This window comes from Notamacropus eugenii, chromosome 3 (assembly GCF_028372415.1).
Source record: "Notamacropus eugenii isolate mMacEug1 chromosome 3, mMacEug1.pri_v2, whole genome shotgun sequence".
Lineage (NCBI taxonomy): Eukaryota > Metazoa > Chordata > Mammalia > Diprotodontia > Macropodidae > Notamacropus > Notamacropus eugenii.
Genome location: NC_092874.1, coordinates 18952358 through 18975220, shown reverse-complemented (window position 1 = coordinate 18975220; position 22863 = coordinate 18952358). Strand labels below are relative to the sequence as shown.

At 46.3% G+C, this 22863-nt stretch overlaps 1 protein-coding gene across 5 annotated transcripts in view; it reads left to right on the top strand.

Moving 5' to 3' along the window:
- The window catches only part of JAZF1 (JAZF zinc finger 1), a 269317-nt gene that overhangs the window by 107275 nt on the left and 139179 nt on the right, over positions 1-22863 (top strand). The window contains exon 1 of one of the 5 annotated variants that reach the window (XM_072651022.1): positions 16118-16725. The exons of 3 other annotated variants lie outside the window; for them this stretch is intronic. In XM_072651022.1, coding sequence (XP_072507123.1) covers positions 16710-16725 — 16 coding nt within the window. In that variant the 5' untranslated portion in view covers positions 16118-16709. Of the gene's footprint in view, positions 1-16117; positions 16726-17222; positions 17245-22863 lie in introns of those variants that run through there. One more of the 5 variants, XM_072651023.1, reaches the window with a different exon arrangement.

The window sequence follows — 22863 nt, the reverse complement described above, 5'->3', positions numbered from 1 at the left end:
CCATTAACCACTAGACCAGTGACCAGATTCTGTAGTAACATTTTCAGAGATGGATATAATATTCATTTAACAAGCATTTATTAAAGACTGCTTTGTGCTATGTTCTGGATGCAAAGACCAGACCAAAACAACCCCTTCCCTCAAGGTGCTTCCATTCCACTGACTCAGACTGCACTTTTTTTGTTTGTTTGTTTTGTGGATTTTTTTTTGGAGTGGGGAGGTGAGGCAATTGGGATTAAGTGACTTGCCCGAGGTCGCACAGGTAGTCAATATCAGGTGTCTGAGGTCGTATTTGAACTCAGGTCCTACTGACTCCAGGGCCAGTGCGCCTCCTAGCTGCCCCCTTCAGACAGCATTTTAACGGATATTCTCCATCCATTTGTAAAGGGTGGGTTTTAATGGCAGTATCTTACATACATCATGTAGTCTGAGCCCCTCCCACTCTCTTGGCCCTATCCTAGGCACAAGGTGAACCATTTCAGGAAGGAGGTGGGGTTTGTCTGCGTAACTCCACCAATACATTATGTGATGGGACCTAGTTGGGTGTCTCAGTTACAGGAGATCCGAGTTCTAATGTCTACACTGCTGTGTGGCCCTAGGGGAGTCTCCTCAACTTCTCTGGGCCTCCGTTTCTTCATCTGTAAAATGAAAAGAATTATAAAGGGAGGGAATCTTTGGGCTCTGCTTCTAGAATGTGTTCTTGATCTTTCATGTGCAGCTCATTATTATATAATTCAATTCTGCAAGCCTTCATCAATTATCTGTTATGTTCAGAATGCTGTGCTGGGTACCAGGTATACAGAGATCAAATAAAAATGAAATAATTCCTGTCCAGAGGAGCTTCCATTCTGTGTGCCCAGATACATCAATATGAAATAATTATAGGGGAGAAAGGGAGCACCAACAGCTGAGGGTGTCAAGGGTATCGAGCTTCTTACAGAGCCTTAAGGGAGTGAGAGATTCCAAAGATGCCAACATAGAGGTGTCAGATGGAATGTGTGTTTGGCTGGCATGTCTCTCTTTCCTGATACCAATGGGAATGAAATCTAATTCCTGTGAATAGACTCCAAACCTATAGAGACGTATTGTGGGTGTTATCTCTGCTGACTCCTATGTCTTGGCCTTCTTTTCTCTTGATAGAAAATTGTTAAGAAATTCTTTAGAAATGCGTTTGGCATGACTTTACATATGTAATAGATATATTTCTTGCCTATTCAGTAGGCTGGGGGAGGGTCTGGAGGGAAGGAGAAATTTTGGAATTCAATTTTTTTCCAAAAATGAATGTTAAAATATATAAATTAAAAAAAAGAGAGAAATATCTACCATTTTCTTTCTTTTGGCTTATTAAGTAGGATTATAACATTTAGATCTGCATCCAAAGCTACAAGACAAATAAAACTTGATACAGGAATGGGGTCCACTAGTTGAGTGTACATGGGAAGGTGCCACTGAATGTCTATCCCTAAATCCTGAGTAATTCTGGATGTAATACTTCCCTCTCTTATTGCCCAGTTGTATTTCCCTAAAAGAGGCAGAGTGGAGCAGTCTTGAAGTAGAATGAGATCAGAACAATTCATTTAACCTCTGAATGCCTTGGTTTCCTTATCTGAAAGACTGGGGATCACTTTAGCTGAGTCACCTTGTTACTAGGTTGGTGCTTTGTAAATATAAAATGCCGTAGAGGTTAGTATCCTTATCACCTGGTTGGTCTTTCTCGAGGAGGTACTGAGAGATCCTCTGGTGGAATTCACCCAGTTATATCCCAGTGAACAGCGGAATTAGGCTTTAATACATATAAGGTTTTTCTTTCACTTGTACAGAAACCCTCCCAAGGACAGTTTCAATCTGCCCCATCTGGATTTTCAGCAATTTTTTTCCACCTTTTAATATATTCCTGTTGTCTGTTGGATGACTTTCTGAAAGGCTAACTTTAATCACGTCAGCCTTGCCATTTCCACGGGGCCTGGAATAGATTCCAAAAATGCCAGAGAAAATTACATGCAAAAAACTCCAGTTAATTAATGTTTCAGAATAAATTAATGTTTCAGCTCTGACTTGAAGTGACAAGAATGGAGGATTTCAGCTTAACGGCAAATGCCTTCTCACATCTGGGGTGGGGTTAGTTTATGCCTTCTCAGTTTATCACAGATGCATGTTTTTTGGGAAGAAAAATGTAAAAGAAGAAAGTAAAACAGAGGTGTCAGAAGGCCTTGTTTGTGCTGTGCCGGTGTCCTTGGATCATGGCGGAGAGGAAAGGGTGGGGAGCAAGTCTTGACTTTTTGACATCTTTCTGACTCTGCCTTGAGTGCCGTCTCCCATCATGTGCCCTCCCGGGTCCTTGCTATTAGGGACAGAAATAAAAATACTGTCACATTTCTTTTCCCTAAGCTCATCCGACCATCTCACCTACACACCCACGTGCCCACCAGGACCAAATCTAAAATCTCTGTTCAGTGTTCAGAGCTCCGTCTCCTTACACCTCACATCTCCCCATCACCAGCAGCCACACCACAGATTCTTCCATCCAGTGACACTGATTTCTTGGCTGCTCCTCACACAAGACACTCTGTCTCCTATCTTAGACAATGGATGTTTTCTCTGGTGACCACCAGAGAAATGCCTGCATTTCTCTCCCTTCTCATCTCTGCCTCCTTGCTTCCCTCAGGTCTCAGCTAAATTCCCACTTTCTGCAGAGAGCCTTTCTCAGTCCCTCTTAATTCTAACACCTTCCCTCTCTTAAATTATCTCTAATACTTTCCATAGCTTCCTTGTACATAGTTAGGTTCCTTTGGGTTCCCCCATAAGCCTGTGAGCTCTTGAGGAACTCATAGTAGGTGCCAAGTAAATGCTTGCTGATTGTCTGACTGGGTTACCATTGTAACATACACCAGACAGTGTGTGTTAGGGGTGATTCTTTACTACAGATGCCCCACAACTTATAATGCAGCCTTATTGATAACTGCCTAGCATCTGGAACAACCCAGATCCTTGTTGGAATATCAAGACTCCTGCATCAGTCTAGGTCTCCTTCCAAGTATACATTCCATGTAGAAACACATGCTCCCCTGTTGCTCTAGAGGCAGGCTCCAGTCTCAAGAATGTTTATATGAGGATTCCTAAGAAGTGGCTAGGTTCCTTCCAAATAAAAACCTTGTTTCTTGACTCAAGTGGTCCCAGAGTCTCCTGACAAAGCTTCCTGCAGGTCGGTGTCCTTGAAATCCAGCCGAAGAAAACAGGCGTTGATCTTGCCCACGGCTAGTTCCGTCTCTCCTTGGTGGTCATGGCGGCTTTCCTTTTCTGCTGTGGTGTCAAGTTTTTCAAGGTGTTTTCCTTGATGTTGAGTACACCTGATCCTTCCCCCAGCCTGGTGGTTCCTGGCACTGAGCCGAATTACCCCCAAAGTCCCTGCATGTGCCAAGATGACTTCTTAGACCTAGTCCTGTCTCCCTTTGGTCTAGAAACTTGGCAGATCTTGAGTCAACATCAGGGAAGAAGAGAAATATGGACTTGGCTGGTGTCAGAGATGGGGTCAAAAGCGTCATGGCTGACCCACGATGCAGATAAGTTTTGTAAAAAGAATAAATCTCAAATATTGTTATGTGCTTGTAACTCTTCCTCCTGAAAGTACTTTTCTGCATTTATGGGTCTTGTGAGCTCATGGATGTGGACATTCCCCAGGCTGGCCCGGCTCCCCGCCAGCCCTGATGTTGTCATCCTCCTCCACTGCTGTCCATGGGTTTCTCAGAAGCTCCCATGGAGGGTCTGGGGTACACCCGAAGCGTGGAGAGGAAGAGCTCTTCCTTTCTCCATAATAATAATAGTAAATAACATTTCTACAGCACCTGCCATGTGCTGGGCACTGTGCCTGTGAAGCATTTCATGGTTACCTCATTTGGGATAATCCTGGGAGGTAGGTGCCATTACTATCGCCATTTCACGGATGAGGAAAGTGAGGCACACATGCCAATGGTGATGGCTAGTGTTTACATAGCACCTACTGTGTTGCAGGCACTGTGCTAAGCTCTTTACCATCCTCACAATAATCCTGGAAGAGAGGCGCCATTACTATCCCCATCTTACAGATGGAGAAAGACTGAGGGGTGGCATGAGCAGGAGTCACGCAGATAGCAAATGTCAGAAGCTTCATCTGAACACAGGGCACCAAAGAGGCCTCAGGGGCCAAGCTTCCTCCAGCCCAACAAGGAAACAATCAGAAAGCTTTGTGTGGGTCTCCCCGGCATTGGTGCCCCCGGAGCACCCCAGGGTTCTGTCTCTTGGACCAGGGTGATATAAGCCCTCTCATTAGCCTCAGGCCAGCATCTACCCATCCTGGACCTTCTGGCTCCTCAGATTTACCAGCAACATCTCCTGTAGGGACCCCCTCTATGAATGACCTCTTTATCAGGCTTTCCTGGAACAGGCAGGATGCAGAAGCACCCCAACACTAATCTGACCATGGATAGACCTTTAGGAAGTCAAGTTAGAGTGAGGGCCCAGCACCCAAGAATGCAAGGGGCGGCAAGATCCAGGGAAGGGCCCCATACCCAGTCAGGCCATAAACTTCAGAGAGGCCCAGCGCTTTCCCACCAGGAAGGGAAGAGAATTCCAGCAGCCGGGCATCTGCCAGACAAGGGGGGGTCTGTCTCCAGACCCTCTGGATGGTATTTACAGAGTGAGAAGCTCAAACCAGGAATGTTCCTGCTGGGCCCATGGCTCCAAGTGTCAGCCCAACTGCAAGGGAGCTTTTTAATTGACTATGATAACCTCAGGCAGTGAGCCTGAAATAATTGTAAGGAACGTGTTTCTCCCTGAGACCCTGCTCTCCATCTGCTCCAGCCCCTTGTCTCACAGCTCACCTTTCTGCTTGCTTCCCTCCCTAACTTCTTCATCTCTCTCTCTCTCTCTCTCTCTCTCTCTCTCTCTCTCTCTCTCTCTCTCTCTCTCTCTCTCTCTCTCTCTCTCTGTCTCTCTCTGTCTCTCTCTGTCTCTCTCTGTCTCTCATTCACTCTGTTTCTTTTCATATCTCTCTGTTCTATGTTTCTCTGTCTGTCTTTCTCTTTTCATATCTTTATGTCTCTGTTTTTCTATGTCTTCCTCACTTACTCTCACTCTCTCTGTCCCTTTTCATGTCTCTCTCTGCATCTCTGTCTCTTTCTGTGTTTTTCTGTGTCTCTCAACCTCTCTTCTGTTATAGCATTTTCCTCCCCCGTCTCTCTCCCACTTCTCCACATTTCTTCCTGTTATGTTCAAGGCCCATTTCTTCCCAAGAACATGTCTGTTGTTGACATCTGGCTCCTCAGCAGATCAGCCTAACGTACCCTGAGGGCCCATGTTTTCAGTGTTCTTTGCATCTCTCTGAGGGATGACCGCAGAGTTGGTGCGAGCACCTTGGTAGGATAGGGATAAACACTGGGTTTGGAGACAGGAAGACCTGTGTTCAAACCCCATTTCAGCACCTTTCTGACTCTGTGACCCTGGGCAGGTCACGTAACCTCTATGTGCCTTAGTTTCTTACTGGTGAAATGGCTGTTGTGAGGACCCAGTGAGACCACACAGTTGGGGCTCTGTCAATACTTCTTCCGTTCCCTTGACCTTGATAAATTTTACAGGCTGGATTCACGCCAAGTCCCTTCCTCATCCATGTCTAGCATCCCAGTCTCTGCCCTGCCTTGGTGATGGCTCTGGAGACCCCCCATATGCAGATCTATTGAAGGAGCCAGGGAGGAGAAGTTGTAGGGAGAGTGTGAGACTGTCTCACCCTGTTGGCAGGCTGCCTTGTGAAAGTGGGGTTAGTCTGGTTCCTCTGGGCCCCTCAAGGTCATGAGAGCAGTGACTACAAGTCACCATAACACACATTGAGGCTGGACTTCCTAACAACTCACACTGTTCTGTCATGCAATGAATTCCTCTGGAGGAAGTGAGTTTCCCCATCTTGGAAATCAATCACATGTTTGTAGCTGGACCTTTTCGCCAAATCTCATTGTCTCAGTAGTTGTGAACATGTGTGTGCTCTCCAGGATCAGTCAGTCCATCCGTCACCTTGCAGACATTCACTGAGCACCCTGCCCCCCAATGTGCCAGGCACTGTGCTGGGGATACAAGGTGGCCTCTGCTCAGCTGTGCCTGGTGAGCCTCACCAGGTTGCGGGTAGGGGGAGGCTCTCCAGCCCCAGCATTTCAAATGCTACGTCATGGCATTGGGCACATGGCAGGAGCTAGGGCAGCCTCTGCAAGATTTCAAGCCATCTCTTAGAGCATGTGGCGTAAAATTCAGTTTACCCCAACTCGAGAAAAAGAGTCCTTTTCCATCCTCAGAATGGCAGCATTGTTTTTCTTTTAGAAAATATTGGTCTGTTTACTGGATTCTGCAGAACAGGTTCATCAGTTGAGTATTTATTAAGCTTCTACTGTATGTAAAGGACACACCCTCCTCTCAGACTCCAGGGACAGTTAAGTGTGGTCATTTGTGGGTCAGTAATGCTTCATGTTTCCATGGCAGCCCCCTCATCTTTGAGAGGAGGAAACTCTGTGAAAGCCCCCAGGAGCACAGGCGATATGTCCAGGGCCACACAGGCACCACAGGTCCAAGGTGGATTGGAGCCTTGCACCCACGATCTTTAGGTCCTTTACAATGCCTTGTGCATAGTAGATGTTCAGCAAATATCTGCCAAGTGAATGAATGAATAATCCAGGATAGAGACAGGATACTCCACTGGTGTGTGTGGCCATCTCTGTACACTGAGAGGTCAGTTGACTTGCCCAGGGTCACCCTCATCTCCCTGACCCAACAGCCCGGCCCCAATCTGGCCATCATGCCTTGCACTCAGGGCTTGCCAAGTGATCTATATCCATGCCCTCCTTTGAAGGGAAAGGGGCTCCCTGGCCAGGCTGTTGGCCAGAAGGGACCAGCACAGTGGACTCTGGTGGCCTCTGAATCATAACAGAGGAGTGAGATGATGAGTTTGTTGTGCGCATATTTCTCCAGAATCCACCCATCTCCTTGCAGTGGAAAGGGCTTGGGCTCGGCCTGCTCTTCAGGGAATGTTTATGATGTTTCTCTTGGCAGAACCAAAGTGGAAAGCAGCCTGTGTGCCCCTCCTTTGCCGGCTCCCCTCCCCGTCCCCCGCCAGAAGGGAGATTATTTAAACAACGAGCGAAATGTACTTTTTTAAATCATCTCAGCATTGGCATGTGAGCCGACAGTCTGGATTTCACATTATAAATAGTTGGATGGATTCATCATTCGGAGCCCAGGTCCCTGCCTGACAGAGATAAATAGACGTTTGTAAGCCACAGAGTCTGTCTTGTGCCCCACTCCCCAAACAATGAATGCTGACATGGAAAGGAGTGACCCTTAGACTTAGCCTAGCTGCAGCAAGCCTGGCAGGGCCTGGATTTTTTGCTCGAGGCCCTTACTGGCTCTATCGTCTTCAGACTTTCCGTGGAACCCTGTCCCTGGAACCAGAGGGACAGTGGCTTTCCAAGCCTCCCCTTTGGAGGAGGAGGCCCACTGCCAAGGTTCCATCCTCATTTGAGGCATATGGTGCTGGTTAGCTCATGCCCCTGCCAGCCTGGCTTTGTCTGCACATCTTGCTTGCCTGCACTATCTTAGGGCCCCTTACTCGGTCCTAGATAGAAGGGCAGACAGGCACTTGCTGCTGGTCGCTTCTTAGCTCCTTACAAACACATCTTTTCTCTTTCTCTTTTCATAGCTTCCTGTGCTTTGTCCACAGTGCTCAGGGTACATCCATTAATGACCAATCCAAGCTCTGTCTTGTCTTCCATTTTCTGCAACCCTTCTGGGCAGACCTCTTTATGTGGATCACAGTCCTTCAAGCTTTCCTCTTAGCAGGCCCAGCCTACAGAACCTTAGCCTGACTGGCGAGGGCAGTGAACCTGCCTTTCTTTTCTCCCTGGGCTCCTGGTGGTTTGCTTTTGGCTAACCAAGAGCTCTGTAAATGCCAGGGAGAGGCATAAGCTCCACTTTGCCAAGGAGCTCGGTCCATGCTGTGGCTGGTGAAAACAGCTCAGTTCATCAGCATCCTGCCCAGCATCTGTTGGATTCACTGATGAAAGGTGAAGCCATGTCCTCCTGCATCCTTTGCTCTCCATGGAAGAGGCTGTGTGATGGGAGGGAATGAATGGGAACGGCCTCTGGGGCTTCCCTCCCCCCTCTCCTACCCTTCCCCCACCAGTCACTGTGAGCCATCCTCGTGTGTGCAGCATTGTGCACACAGAGCATAGAGGTAGAGGTGTAGACACACCTGCAGGCCGACTTCACAGTAACGATGGGTGTCGTCTCGTTGGGTGCCACTGAGCTGGAGGGAGGGAGAGGAGATGGAACCAAGAATAAATGTTTAAAAATCATAAAAAAGATTGGATAGTGAAATACATGCATACATCAGAGAAAGAGAGAAATGAGATGGAGAGAAGGAAAGAGAGAGACAGAGGAAAGAAGAAGAGAGAGAAGACAGAGAAAAAGAGAGGAAGAAGAAAGAGAGAAGGAGGAAGAAAGAGTGGGAGAGAGCCTATCAATCAGACCCCCTGGGAGACGCTTGTCATTGAAGATGTACACTGACCAGCCCTGGCTGCCTCACTATCTGCGTGACCTTGTCCTTTCTGAGCTCAATTTCTTCACCCACAAAATGAAGGGGCATCTCGATCTGAGTCCCTCTAGATTCCATAGGGCCTGATGTCTGTCCACTGAGGTGATGGGCACAGATGGACATTGCCTTGGAGCTTCATCTGTTGGGAACCTCCAGGTGTGAGACTCAGTGTTATTGCTCTTTGCACCCCCTCCCAAATGGTTTGTATTTGTAGAATGAACGTAGGAATTTAAGGCCTTCTTGATAGCAAAAAAAAGGTAGCTGCTGGAGATGGGCTCAAATCCCATCTCCATCATTAACAAGCTTGATGACGTGAGGAGGCCATTTCATCCTCATGGGCCTTTGTTTTATCTGCTTTAAAATGGGATGAGAGGCTCCCTGCCTAAAGGCACCTTCCAGATCTGACATTCTGAGTCTGTGCCTTCCCTTGGAAATGGGGTAACTCAATGGGTGGGCATATTCAGGATTCCAAGACCCTTTTCTGTCTGATGAATTACATCCCTCCTGAGTGATGTGGCCTTACAGATCAAATCAGATTGCAAAGCTTTTTATAAACCTTTATGTACTGTATGAATGCCTGCTATCACCATTATTGTCATCATCATCAAAGACACCAGGAATCTGGAGACTTGGGCCTTTCTGGAGTCCACTTTGTCCAGTAGCTGGACTGCTAGACTCAGATACAGGAATCTTACTGGCCAGCCCTGCTTCTGACAGTCACTTAGCTGTGTGACCATGGGCAGATCATGCTGCGTCTCTGATCCTCAGTTTCTCCTTCTGTATATTGGGGATAGTCACCTCTAGGCCAGGCCTCACTGTCTGGTTGTGAAGGCCAAATGAGAGAGCCCACTGCAGTTGCCTGGAGATCTTTAAAGCCATCTGGGAAGGTTATTTGTTTCCAATTCTCCAACCAGCTTTTCACTCAGGGTCAAGTTGCTTTTCTGTCTGTGGCTCATTCTCTTCATCCATAACAATGTAATTGGGAGATAAAATGTGTTGATTCAACCAGGCCTTTTGAAGTCATTAATGGGATGTTATAACTTCAGTAGAATGAGCAGGGCCTGGCGCTTAGTAGGTGTTTCATGTGTGTGTGTGTGTGTGTTCATTCTTTGTTGCCAAAGAAGACCATGCCATCAGAGAAATGATGACATGACTTGCACTTGACTTTGTTTTGAGTGAGGGAGGGCTGTGCAGGTCACCAGCCTCATTTCTCCTCCAGAACCATCAGGATGACTGGAGATGACTCAGGATGAGGCAGTTGGGGTTAAGTGACTTGCCCAAGGTCACACAGCTAGCAAGTGTCAAATGTCTGACGTGAGATTTGAACTCGGGTCCTCCTGAGTCCTGCACTGGTTCTCTATCCACTGCACCACCTAGCTGCCCCAAAATATTTCATAGCTGTTTGGTGAATTGCAGGGAATGGAATGAAAGTCCCTTCATGGGGCGACCCAATGCATAATAAGAGATCCTTCATCCCTCTTTAACAAAGTCATGATCATGGATTCTGCAAGTCCTATGGAAAGCCAGCTTAACCCCACAGTGATCAGGCGACTTGGATGAGCTCTGAGGCTGAATCAGAGATGTGTGGGGCTGGTCTCTGAGGTGCTCCCGACTTGGAGATTACTCTGGGATCTCAGAGACGTGTAGAGACTCCCCCACATTAAGAGAGCCTACCAAGAGTCTTCTGTGGACGAAGGGTACATCTTGGGGCTCCTTTTTCTGACCCATTTGATGATCTGCTCTTGCCTTCCTCATAAACAAAAGAGGACACCTTTAACTGAGTAGTTGAGCAGGATTACTCGGAGACAGTGCGATGGTGCTGTGAGCAGAGAGCAGGGTCTAGAGTCGGGGAGGCACATGTCAAGTGCCTTACCCAGGGTCACAGAGTCAGCTAGTCTCTGGGACTGGATTTGAACACAGGTCTTCCTTACTGCAAGTTCAGGGCTCAGTCCACAGTGCCGACATTTGAGCCTCCCCATTTCTATTCTCTGTCTGTCTCGAATGTGCCTTGCTGTTTACATGTTCTTTCCTGCATTAGAAATCTGGGAGGGCAGGGCTGTCTCTTCTTTTTTTAGCATAGTGTCTGGCTGACAGTAAGCACTAAATCATTGCTTGTTGGTTGATGGAAATGTAAAAACATACCTAAAAAGCTTTGCAAACCTTAAAGTGTTCTGTAAATGAGTTATTGTTTTGTTTTAATAAAATGCTGGTTTTCTTATCACAGTTATTACAGTAGGTTCATGATTAAGTTCTCTGAGCCTGGGGGGATGGGGTATCTATTGGTGTAGATGCGCCCTCTGCTGACTTTGGAACCCCAGGCTGTGTGTGTGTGTATGAATACATCTGTAACTGCTCTCAGCCTCAGTTTCCCTCTTTGTAAAATGTGGATAATAATAACACCCACCTCACAGAGCTTTGGTGAAAATTTTAAAAAACCGTACAGTGTTTTATACACATGTGTTTTTGTTATTAGCTCACACAAGAAAGCCCTAGAAGCTGGCTGGACAAAGGAAAAAGCCTCCTGGAGATGGCAGTGTTTCAGTCTCACAAAAACCCTGTGAGGTAGATACTCTTACTATCTCCATTTTACAGATGGGGACACTGAGGCTTAGAGGCACTTTAGCTTACCCAGGGTCACAGCTGATAAATGTCAAAGCTAGAACTCGCACCCAAGACTTCCTTGTTTAATTTCCTGTCCCTCAGCCAGGCTGCCTCCCTAGAGGCCTCTGAAATTGCTGATAGATAGACAGATAGATAGATAGATAGATAGATAGATAGATAGATAGATAGATAGATAGATAGATGGATGATAGGTAGATAGATAGACAGACAGACAGGTAGACAGATAGATAGGCAGATAGATGATAGATAGGTAGGTGGATAGATAGATAGATAGATAGATAGATAGATGATAGGTAGATAGACAGACAGACAGACAGGTAGACAGATAGATAGACAGATAGATAGATGATAGATAGATAGGTAGATGGATAGATAGATAGATAGATAGATAGATGATAGGTAGATAGACAGACAGACAGGTAGACAGATAGATAGACAGATAGATGATAGATAGATAGATAGATAGATAGATAGATAGATAGATAGATGATAGATAGATAGGTAGATGGATAGATAGATGATAGATAGATAGGTAGATGGATAGATAGATAGATGGATGGATGGATAGATAGATAGATAGATAGATGATAGGTAGATAGACAGACAGACAGACAGGTAGACAGATAGATAGACAGATAGATAGACAGATAGATAGATGATAGATAGATAGGTAGATGGATAGATAGATAGATACGTAGGTAGGTAGGTAGATGGATAGCTAGATGGATGGATGGACATGGATATGGATGGTTAGAGATAAGATAGAGTGGAATAGGAAATGGCAGAGTACTCTAGTATCTTTGCAGGAAAACCCCAAATGAGGTCGGTCGTGAAGAGGCAGAAATGACTGGACAACAAACAAAAAATAGAATTAAACAGACAGTTACAAAGATTTATATTTTTACATCATGTATTTTCAGTATGCATATATGTATATTATATATATTTTTTGTAATATTTACATATATTAAGTAAAAATATATTTGCACACATGCATATATATGTTTAATGCAAAAGTTGCCTGTTTTTGAAGTCTCTGCCACAAACTTGGAGAAGCATGACTGGAGACCTGGGTATTGTTCCCGACAAACTCCACCCAGTGGAGGCTCAGTGCCAGGTGTATGGCCTTCCCCCTTTCTCATCTGAAGGCCATCCTCGTCCTGAGGTCAGCCCGGCTGTGTTTGCTTGGTTTCTCCTCCTTTGGAGTTTCGTATTGGTTTTGTCAAGTGTACTCTGGGCAGAACTTCCCGTTTTTCTGCTGCAGCGCCTGGTCATGATCTGGTCCCTGGCTAGCTCGTGGTCCTCTGAGAACATCCTTCCTTCCCTCCAGCCTTGCTTCAGCTCCCCAGGGCAGAGCCCCCAGAAATGGACCAAAATAGCCAGAGCCATGTCTGTGTTCTGTGTTCAAGTCGCTTGTCTTCAGGGATCTCCCTGCAAGCAAAGAACACTGAGGACAGAAAATCATTCATGTGGCAAGTATTTACTAAGCACCTGCTGTGTACAAGGAACCGCTGCACAAATAATGTAAAATCAAAATTGAAACAATCTCCTGCCCTCACGGAGTGCACATTGTACTGCAAGGAAAGGGTCTCCCTGCATTAAACGTTTATACAAAATGTAAAGACAGCGAGGAGGAGGTGTTTGGAGGGTGGGGTGGGCACTGCCAGCTGGGGGAATCAGAAAAGACTTCCTTTAGGAGGTGGCACTGTTTACTGACCCTTTGTAAGAAGCTAAGATTCTGAGAGGTCTAGATAAGGAGGGAGGAACCAGCCATGCAGCCCATTCTGTACCTAACCGAGATCCTGGTCAGTCCATCCATCCCAGCCCTGACCTCCAGCTTGCTGTACAGGGCTGGCTATTGCATGGGCAAGTCTCCCACCACACTGTAGCCTTTCTTTGTATGCCCAGCACTCAGCACATTTCCTGGAACATGGTAAACCATAATGAAAGTTTTTGACCAATAGATCTCTCTCTTTCTCATCCTATATGCCACTGGACTTGTCTGGAGATACTTTCAGGACCCCACAGTTGACCTTACAAAAGGCAGTTGTACAAGAGTCCATGGACACTCACTGTAAATTAACAAGAGAGTCAGACCAACATTAGAACAGTGGGCACGATAACACAAGGTGAACTCGGACTTTTATGTGATCACAAAAAGCACACATCAGATCTCTCTGTCCACTTGTCTACAGAACGCTGAATAGACAAGACCAAGAGGAACACAAGAGGCTTAGCTTCACCCAGCACATTTAGAATGAAAAATAATAATGACAGACAGTGCGTTAGAGTTGGCTAAATCCTTCCCCAGCCCAGTCTCATTTGACAAGTCGGAGACCAGCTGGGCATGGTGTGGGCATGACCGGGCCCTGCTTTTGACCCCTTCCTGCAGAAGACAGGCCCCGGAGCACTGAGCTGCTCTAGCCGCCCTGATGTGCGATAGCCACAAGGTGTCAGTATCGGATCAACGCTGGATGGAAGGACTCGGAATTTTCCTTACATGCCCTTAGCTAATCGTCTTTCAGACGCAGTCAATGAAAGCACCATTTGGCCATGGTGCCTCTTCTGTGCCAGTCTGGGTAGGGTTGTTCTACAGACCATTTTTTCTCCTTTGTAATTGTCTGCCTGTGTGACCATGACCAGGTCATTCACTTTCCTGAGCCTCAGTTTCCCTTTCTGTAAAATGAGGGAGTTGACTAGATGGCCTCTGAGGTTCCTTATAGCACTTAAATATGGGATCCTATGCCCCCATGATCATTTCCTTTAAGTACTTGAAAGGCTGGTACATGAGAAAAGAAATTAAACTTACTTATATTGGATAGAGAACCAGCCAGGGATTTTTTTTTTAAATCAACTCTTTATTTCATCAGGGTAGGGAGTAGGAAACTTTCAAATCAAAGGATTGGCTAAAAAAAAAAAGTGTGAAGGGATAGTGGTTGGGAAAAGTGGAGGGAGAAGGTGATCCACGATCTCCAAGGGCCTTCCCAGGCTGGAAAAAGGTAAAGGCTGCACGTCCCTGGCACGTTTCCTCAAGGGAGGGAAACAGTATGTAAGCCAAAGCATGAGGGATGTATATTACATACAAGGAAGATGTTGCAGTTGTTAAACCTTGGAATTTCCTTTCTTGAAAAACGGTAGAATGGGACCTTTTAGCCACCTATACAGGTTAATTGGGGTGTCAGGATCTGACTGCACGTCCTCCTTGTTTTAGGTGTATCAGAAGTTTGGGTTGTGAGTCATCGTGTAATGGGGTTCACTGTTATCATCCCGTGAGAGTAACCGAGTGTTGACCCACTTGGACTCAATGTCCTTTCAGGTCTCTTTAGTCCTTTGATTTCAAATCTTTGATAAGCTGGGTGTGGATGCAATGAGCTCAGTTATATGCACTCAGTCAGTCATTCAGCAGATAATTACTGAGTGCCCAGGTGTGTGGCAGCACTGTGCTGGGTACTCTGGGGTGATGCAGGGATGAGTAAGAGATCATCCCTGAACTCCAAGGGCTTCCAGTCTAGTAGGAGAAGTGCTAAGTATGATAAAATATCATTACATGAATAAAACAGACCTGTAGTGCTTATAGGAGTTTGGAGGAGGGAGAAATAACTGAGGGCAGTTACAGAGGACTTTCTAGAGGAGCTGGGAATATTGACTGAGCCTTGAAGAATGTTGGGAATTAAGGGAAGGGCACTGCAGGAGAGAGGCACAGCCTGATCAAGGGCCCAGACATAGGAATTTATGGTCATTGACTCTCAATCAACTTTGAGATTATTACTCAGAATGTAGATTGTCCTGTCCTCCTTTTTACCTCCAGGTGCCCCAGTTTTGACCCTCTATTATAAATGTTTGCCCAGGTTGGAAAGGTAATTAGCTGCCCAGGCCTTTTGTTCTGCACCACCTTCACACCTTGCACTGAGTACCATATTTGGGCTTTTTTCTCAGTGGCCCAAGAAGGAAAGATCAGACTTCACTCAAAACCTGAAATGTTTCCCAGCACTAATATGTTATTGGCTTGAAACAGACAAAGGAATGAAAGTCAGTAACAGAAACAGCCCCAGCAGTAGTAGTCAGAAATGCCATTTACTCACCCTTAAAAGTTTCAAAGCTCTTTGCCCACTGCATCTCCTTTGGGCCTCTGAGGAGACACTCTCAGCATCAGTGTGCCCATTTTACACATTAAGAAACTGATGTCCAGGCCCCTGAATGACATGTTTCACTGTCACATCAGTAGTAAGTACCACCTAAAGTCAAACTCAACTCCTCTCACTCTCAATCCAGCATGAAATTCCATTGCAGCACACTGACCCAGTCCCTGATGGCCCAGGTGACTGGCAAATCACCTCACCTTGTCTGGGCCTCAGTTTCCCTCTCTGTAGAATGAGGGGTTAGACCAGATGACCTCTTTCTGACTCCAGATCCTAGATCTCATGACCAGAGACTGGACCTGGATCATAACGAATTTCCACCCAATGCAGGCCTTCTTATTACCTCCTCAGAAAATCTGTCTGTCCTGTTAGTTCCAACCATCTGTAATCTGTCAGTTTGGGGTACAATTCTTGATGGTTAAGAGACATTGATGAGGTATTGACAGGAGAGTGTAAGAGATCCAGCCACCAGCCATCAGGCACCAGGACTCCAAGGCCCTCTGTCCTGCAGAATCCCCTATCTTGTTCGACTAAGAGCTGTCAAGCCAAGGGGAACCATTTCTCAAACATATAGTCACCCAGATTTATGACTTCTGGCGGGACCGAGCAAGGGCTGATAACCAGCCTGGCCCACTGACCCTCAATGACGTCCTTTATGTACTGTTAGATCATGAGCATTCCGGTGGAGCCAGGGCCACTGGAGCTGCATTCCTGAGGGTTCCAACTCAGAACCCAGGAGCCAGGAACCAAAGGAAACCTTCTGCGAGGGTGGGGAGGCCTAGGGGAGCTGGGTGTGCTCCCCACTTTTTCTCTGGGAAAGTTTTTTCTCTGCAGAAAAACAGTGGAGAAGAATGCAGCCCTCCCCAAGGGCTCTGAGGCCTGGATCCCCCTGGGTGGTTATTTGAGAGTGGGGATTAAAAACCTTGGTATTTTTACAGCTGAAGAACCCAGGACTCAGGTTCATTTAACAAGCAGGCCTGGGTTTGCTGTTTGGCCTGGGTCTGAGGCCTTACCTGAGGAAAGGGAGCTTTATTTCTTCTTTAAACATTTCTGAGATCCTTCATCTCTAGATGACTGTCCCCTGCGATCCTGCTGGGGATGTTTCACAAACCCCCATCATTCATTCTATGAGGGGAGGCCATGATAGGAAGGTGGACAGGTCCAGGAAGACTTGAGTTCCCATCTTACCTCCAATGCTCTCTGTGTGAACTTGTTACTCAGCAAAAATTTATGAAGAACCTTCTCTGGGGACCAGGCGCTGTGCTAGGCCTGGGTGTACAAATAAAGACACAAGACAGTCCACCTGGCCACTGTGATGGAAGAATCAACAAGCAAACAGAGAAATGAGAGAAATGAGAGGTGAGACTTCTTAGACTCTATTTCCTTATGGCTCTAAATCTGTATCTGTAATAATTGTACAGAGCCGTGAGTGGGACGTGAGGCCTCTCTGGGTGAGTCACTTCAACATCTCTGAACGTCAGCTTCCTCTTCTGTAGAGTTAGAGGTGGACTTGATGGGTGCTTCCTTTCAGCTCTCATTGATCCTGTGATCAGTAATAATTCAGATGTGGGCGGAGCTGGACTCAGCATCTGGAGACCTGAGTTCAGATCCTGGCTGTGTCACCCTGGGCAAGCCACACCTCGCCTCTGATACAGTTTCTTCTATCAGATACATCTCTTAAACACGTCCTGTGCCCACGGCCCTGCCTTCTACAGCGTGTGGACTGTCCATGTTACTTTGCAAACTTCAGATCCCTATTGAAACAGGTCATTATAATAATAAGATCATCTTATTAGGATCATAGCACCTTCCTCACTGGGCTGCTGTACTCATCAGTGAGCTCTGGACTGTGTAAACCTGCAACCCTGAAAATGCCCCGTAAGTGCCAGCTCTTACCACTAACATTTCCCATATAGAAGATGTGTTGGTCTCGGGAGGCATAGAAAAAAAGTGAGATGAGGCCATGGCCTGGGCAGATGAGGTCTGGGCACTTGTCACAAGGCACGGGGCCACTCGAGCTCCCAGAGAGCTTGCTCTGGGGAGCCTGGGGGAAAGACCCGGGGTGATTACACTGAAGAGAAAAGGCTCAGAGCTGGCTTACAGTGTTTAGAGGGAGGCAGGATCGGAGAGGAAGGAACAGTGGGTACAAACTGGAAAAAGATAAAGTCAGGTTCAATGTCAGAAAGAACTTTCTGGATGGTAGGAGTGTCCAATAGAGGTCCCTGGGCAGGTAGCAGGTCCTGGAGTCTCTCACTGGAGGCTGGGTGGCCATATCCAGGCGGGCATGATGCCAAAGGGCTGCTATCTGGTACTGGTGGATCTAGGTGGTTGCTGAAGCCCCTTCCCTCTCAGATTCTGTGTTTTGTGTAAATTAGAGGGAGCTAAGATAGGCTCATCTTATTTAGTCATCTGTATACAGTCTTTTCCCACAATAGTCTCCTTGAAGGCAGGGCATCCCCTGCACCTCTTTCATAGGAAGATCAATTGAATTGTCCCTGTGGACACTAATCTCCGTACTGTAGTTACCTCACGCTTTGTTTACACTTAAGGAAACTGAAGCCCAGGGACCAGGGGTGACCTCCTTCAGGCAATACAGTGGGAGAGCTGAGACTCGAGCCTGGTCTATTGTTTCCAAAGCTATCGATTCACATCCTTGTCTGTAAAAGGAGGCAGTTAGACCAGACAATCTCCAAGGCCCCCTTGAGCTCCAGTTCCTAAAATCCTTGGAGCCCCCATATCCACACGGTGCCAGCTGCGTGATCTTTGCAGGATTCTGAGTGGGAATCTAGCTCAATGCTGTCAGCCCCAGCATCCTGCACAGGAAAAGGGGAGGAGGGCCCATCTTTGGTGGGGAGCTGTGGGGTGGGGGCAGGTAGAGGAGAAAGGGTGAACACGGGGGGCACATGCAGGGCAGTATGATTCTAAAAACAATCCTTCCTTCAATGGGCTGTTCTCTGCTCAATCCAGGGTAAGGTGGAGAGACGTCAGGTGAAGCAGGAACTGTGCTTGCCACTAGAGTACAGGGACCTGTCTCCGATGGCAGATGGAAATTTAGTGCTCTGTTGATGGTCCGAAATGAAGACTTTTTGACAGGGAATGAACCATGGGCCTGTGTGTGTCTGGTTGTGATTTAGCTGACCAAGAAGTTCAGGCATAATTATGTTATTTTTACTCCTGGAGATCATTACTGCAAATGAAAAATGCCCCAATGTCAGAGCTGTTGAGATGTGTATGCAGAGCGTTATTTAAAATGAAATTTGAGTTTTCTCCTTTTCTAGACTCCTGAATAGGTTTTATGAACATATCAAGGAGAGAACATAGTTGGGGGCACTTGTGTGAAAAAATACAATTAAAGCAAAATTCTCAGGGAGTGTTTTTTCTAAAGGGAGATAGTAATAATAATACTTATATAGCTCTTTCTGTGTGCCAAGCACTGTGCTAAATAAGCACTTTACAATGAGACAACTCCGGGAAAGAGGTTCTGTTATTATCCTCTTTTACAGATGAGAAAACTGAGGATGACAGAAATAAAGTGACTTGCCTAGGGTCACCCAGCTAGTGAGTATCTGAGGCAGGATTTGAACACAGGGCTCTTATTGTCTTCTCCACTATTCCCTGGAAGAAAGACTAGGGGAACTCCTCTCAGTATTCTTGGTATCATTTGGATTCCAGATAGGCCTGGGCTGAGTTGCTCAGAGGGACCATAGAGTGGACTGAGCACATTATGGATTCCCCTGACCACCCAGGGAATCCTATGTACAGATTCCTTCTCTTTGCCCTTATAGGCAAAAAATAAAATACACTAAATTACAAAGGAAGCCAATTATATTGTCATACAGTTATGTCAAGTTCATGAACCCCAGATTAAGAATCGCAGATCTCGTTTTGTCTACCTCTGTTTTACAGATAAAGAAACTTAGTCTCAGAGAGGTTCTACAGGTGGCACAGAGCAGCAAGATTTGGGCCAAAACCTGTATGTCTTTGACCCCAAGCCCAGTGATCTTGGCTCTATAAGGTGTCATCTTGGGGACTTGCTTGGTCCCCTTTCCAGAAGTCTGTCTGGAGGGAGGGTTCCATGCTACATATTCATTTACTTAAGTGACATCAAGTTCAAGAATTTGAGTTGACTTTTTATGGTTGGTGGCCCAGATTTTGAAAGGCTACAAGTTAATGTGGGATGGAGATGGTGTAAATACCCATAAATCCCTACAAGATCCTCCATTATGGGGGGAGCCCCTGATCCAAATTTATTTCATGGGCCCAGAGGAAAATGGGAGGGTGCTTAATGTTCAGGCACAGTGGTCACTGTCCTGATCAGAAATCTCCAGTGATTCTCTACTGTCTCTTAGATGAAGCACCAGCTTCTCAGCTGGGCATTTCAAGCCCTTTGCAGTCAGGCACTAGCTTATATTTCCAGCTTTGTTTCACATTACTTTCCTTTGCTCACTTTCCATTCTGGCCAAACTTTCCTCTTCGCTGTTCCCAGAAATCACGACTCTCTCCCACTGCTGTGCCCTTGCCCACGTCCCCTGAGCGTGGCATGCCCACCCTCTATGCCTCTGACTCAGAATTCTTAGCATCCTTGATGGTTCAGTTCAGGTTTCACTTCCTGTGGGGATCCTTTCCCAGTTGCCCCATTCTTACCGTTTTTCTCTCTTTTCAAATCACGTCCTATACATATTCAGATTATGATAAGTTCCTTAAAGGAGCAGAGATTTTTGCTTTTGAGTCTGTGTTCCCAGTCCTTAACACTATGCCTGTACATACACTAAGAACTTAATAAATACTTGCCAACTTGACTCGCTGGTGGCACAGTATCCAGGTGCCCCAAATGAGCTGACTGTTGGCTAAACCTGAAATTCCCCATGGCACTGGATTGGCATTGCATCTCCACCCAGTTCCTACCTCGTGGGTAACTAGAAGGGATGAATGATACAAGAACTGTAGGGAACAGACTTTATACAACCCCCATGAGGTGTGATGGCAGAAGCAGAGGCAACTGAGATTTGGGTGGAATGAATCTTGCTGGGCCCGTCAGAGCCTTGTGGAGGTCAAGTGATCATTGTACACATTTACCCATCCTGTAATATCCGCTCATGTTAAGTCATCTCTTCTTTTTAGTTTTAGTTTCTTGTGTTGTTTTGTTTTCTGATATAAAGTGGCTTTTACTGGTATATGGTAAATTTTAGAGTGATTCCTTCCTACCAGATTCTTGATTGTACTTACTTCTGGAAGACAAAACAAAAAAAAAAAATTGGCCATGATTGGAATGTGAAATATTAGAAACAGTAATAATAAAAGTGAGGTTGGAGCTTGACTTTGGGAGGCTCCGAAGGTACTTAGGACAACGGAAGGATTTCTGGATCTGGAGCCACAAGATCAGGATTCAGATTCTCCATTGGCTACTTGCTTTCCCTTTGACTTTGATCAGTTGCCCTCCCTTCTGCGAACCTCAGTGTCTTCATCTGTAAAATGAGGGGCTGCATTAGATGCAATCTTTTGTTCTATATTTGTGATTCTAAGAGTCAGTGATTTTAAATACCAGACTACATAGTCATGGTAGTTTATCCTAAAAGCAGTCGGGAGCTATGGAATGTTGTTGAGCTGGGGAGGGACATTTTGGCAGCTGAGCTTGGAGCGTTGGTGCTCTGGGTGGGCACGAGTGTGTTCCGCATGAGACAAGGGGACGAGAAGAAGCACGCCTGCCTTAATCAGAGCCTCCCATCACGGCTTGTATGTTGTGGTATTACATATAGTACCTTGGATGGAAGTGGTATGTCCTTTCATTTTTCACGTTAATTGCCCACTGGAGGAGCCCCTGACAGCTGCAGAGGTTACAAGGAGCTCAGAAGGAACATGCATGTACCATTCCCTTCATTACTGCATCTAATGGCCAATCCTGGGCCAGGCAAGGAGCCATGGTCCTGCTAGCTGTGGCTCTTCCTGTCCCTGAGGAGGAGCTGGCCATTAGGGGAGTTGGCAAGGAGGGAGAAGATCCCTCTGGCCCTGCTCGGCTCCCCTTGGGCATCACCAACCTAGGTCTTCTAAGGCAAACTCTTTTCAGATCCCCTCACTCCAAAGAGGGACAGAGCTGAAAATGGCAGGTTCAGAGAACCCCATTCCAGGCTCCCATTCTGGAGCATAAAACCTTTAAAGAAGGAAATGGTGACAGTTGAGTGAGTTCCCGTCTCATTTGTCAGGTAGATGTTGATTACTGTGGCTCCTCTGTAGGCTGGAAGACAAATAGCCTATCACTGAGCTTTCCACAAAGCCATACAGGTATTATGTCAGTTAACCAGCAGCATTTATTAAGCATCTCCTGTGTACCAGCCATTGCCAGGATTCAGAGGGCTCTTTGGCCTCAGACTACTTTAGTGACCTCAGAATGCCTCAGTGATATTTTTGGAGTTTGGGTAGGGGGGGTCGCCAGCGTCGATCAACTCCTTCAGCTGTGTGAACAATTGTTACCCTAAGAAATGTCCCCCAGACCAAGTAGTCTCCTCCTTTTTCTGTGTCCGTGCAGTCTGATGAAACCTGTTAACCCCCTTTTCAGAACAATATTTTAAATGAATAAAATACAATACGTAGCGTTACAAAGGAAACCAGTTATATAAAAATGCAGCTATCAAGACATAGTTTTAAGAAAAAGAAGACACAAGTTCCTAGACCGTGGCCGCCTCACTTCTGCTGTCAAAGAATTCTCTTCAGCAAGCGTTTATGAACCAAGGTGTCCCAAAAGTCCTTGTGCATGGTGGAGCTTTGGGAGTGGGGTATACCCTGAACAGACCAGGCATAGTGGTAGCTACTCTGTGAAGAAAGATCAAAATTAATATTATCAAGTAATAAGAATCTATGAATTGCCAACAGTTAACATACACAGGACAGGCACTAGGGATCCAGGTACCAAGAAGGAAGCAGTCTCTAATCACGGAAAGCTCATGTTCTGATGAGGAACAGAAGTATGTGCCAAATATACAGCATCACAATAATAATATTTGTTATCACTGAGCATAGCTCTAGAGAATAAAAGGCACTTTTACAAAGCAGTGAAATGCAAAGGCATTGGGGAGCGAAGGCTCTAACAGTGGGAGGGGGCAGCTTGGGAAGTCTTCATGCAGAAGGTGGTGCTTAAGCATCTTAAAGGAAGGGAGGGGATGGCTTTGGAGCAGAGGTAAGGGGCGAGCCCATTCTAGGAAGGACAGGCTGGTGGAAAGGCTCAGGGAGGGAGGATAGGGTGTCCTTGGTGGGGAGCAGAGAGAAGGCCAGCTTGACTGTTTTGCTGTGTGTGGGAGGGAGACTAGAAAGATGGGGGCCAGTTTGTGTAGCTAACCAGAAGAGGTTCTGTTTGATCCCTCAGCCTTATCTGAGTAGGGGAGTCCCATGGTGGGATCTGCACTTGAGGATAATTGTTTGGCTGCTGTGTTAGGGTGAACTAGAGAGGGTTGATATGTGGAGCAAGAAGGCCCTTGAGCCCCTGTGATTAAGGTCATGGCCTTT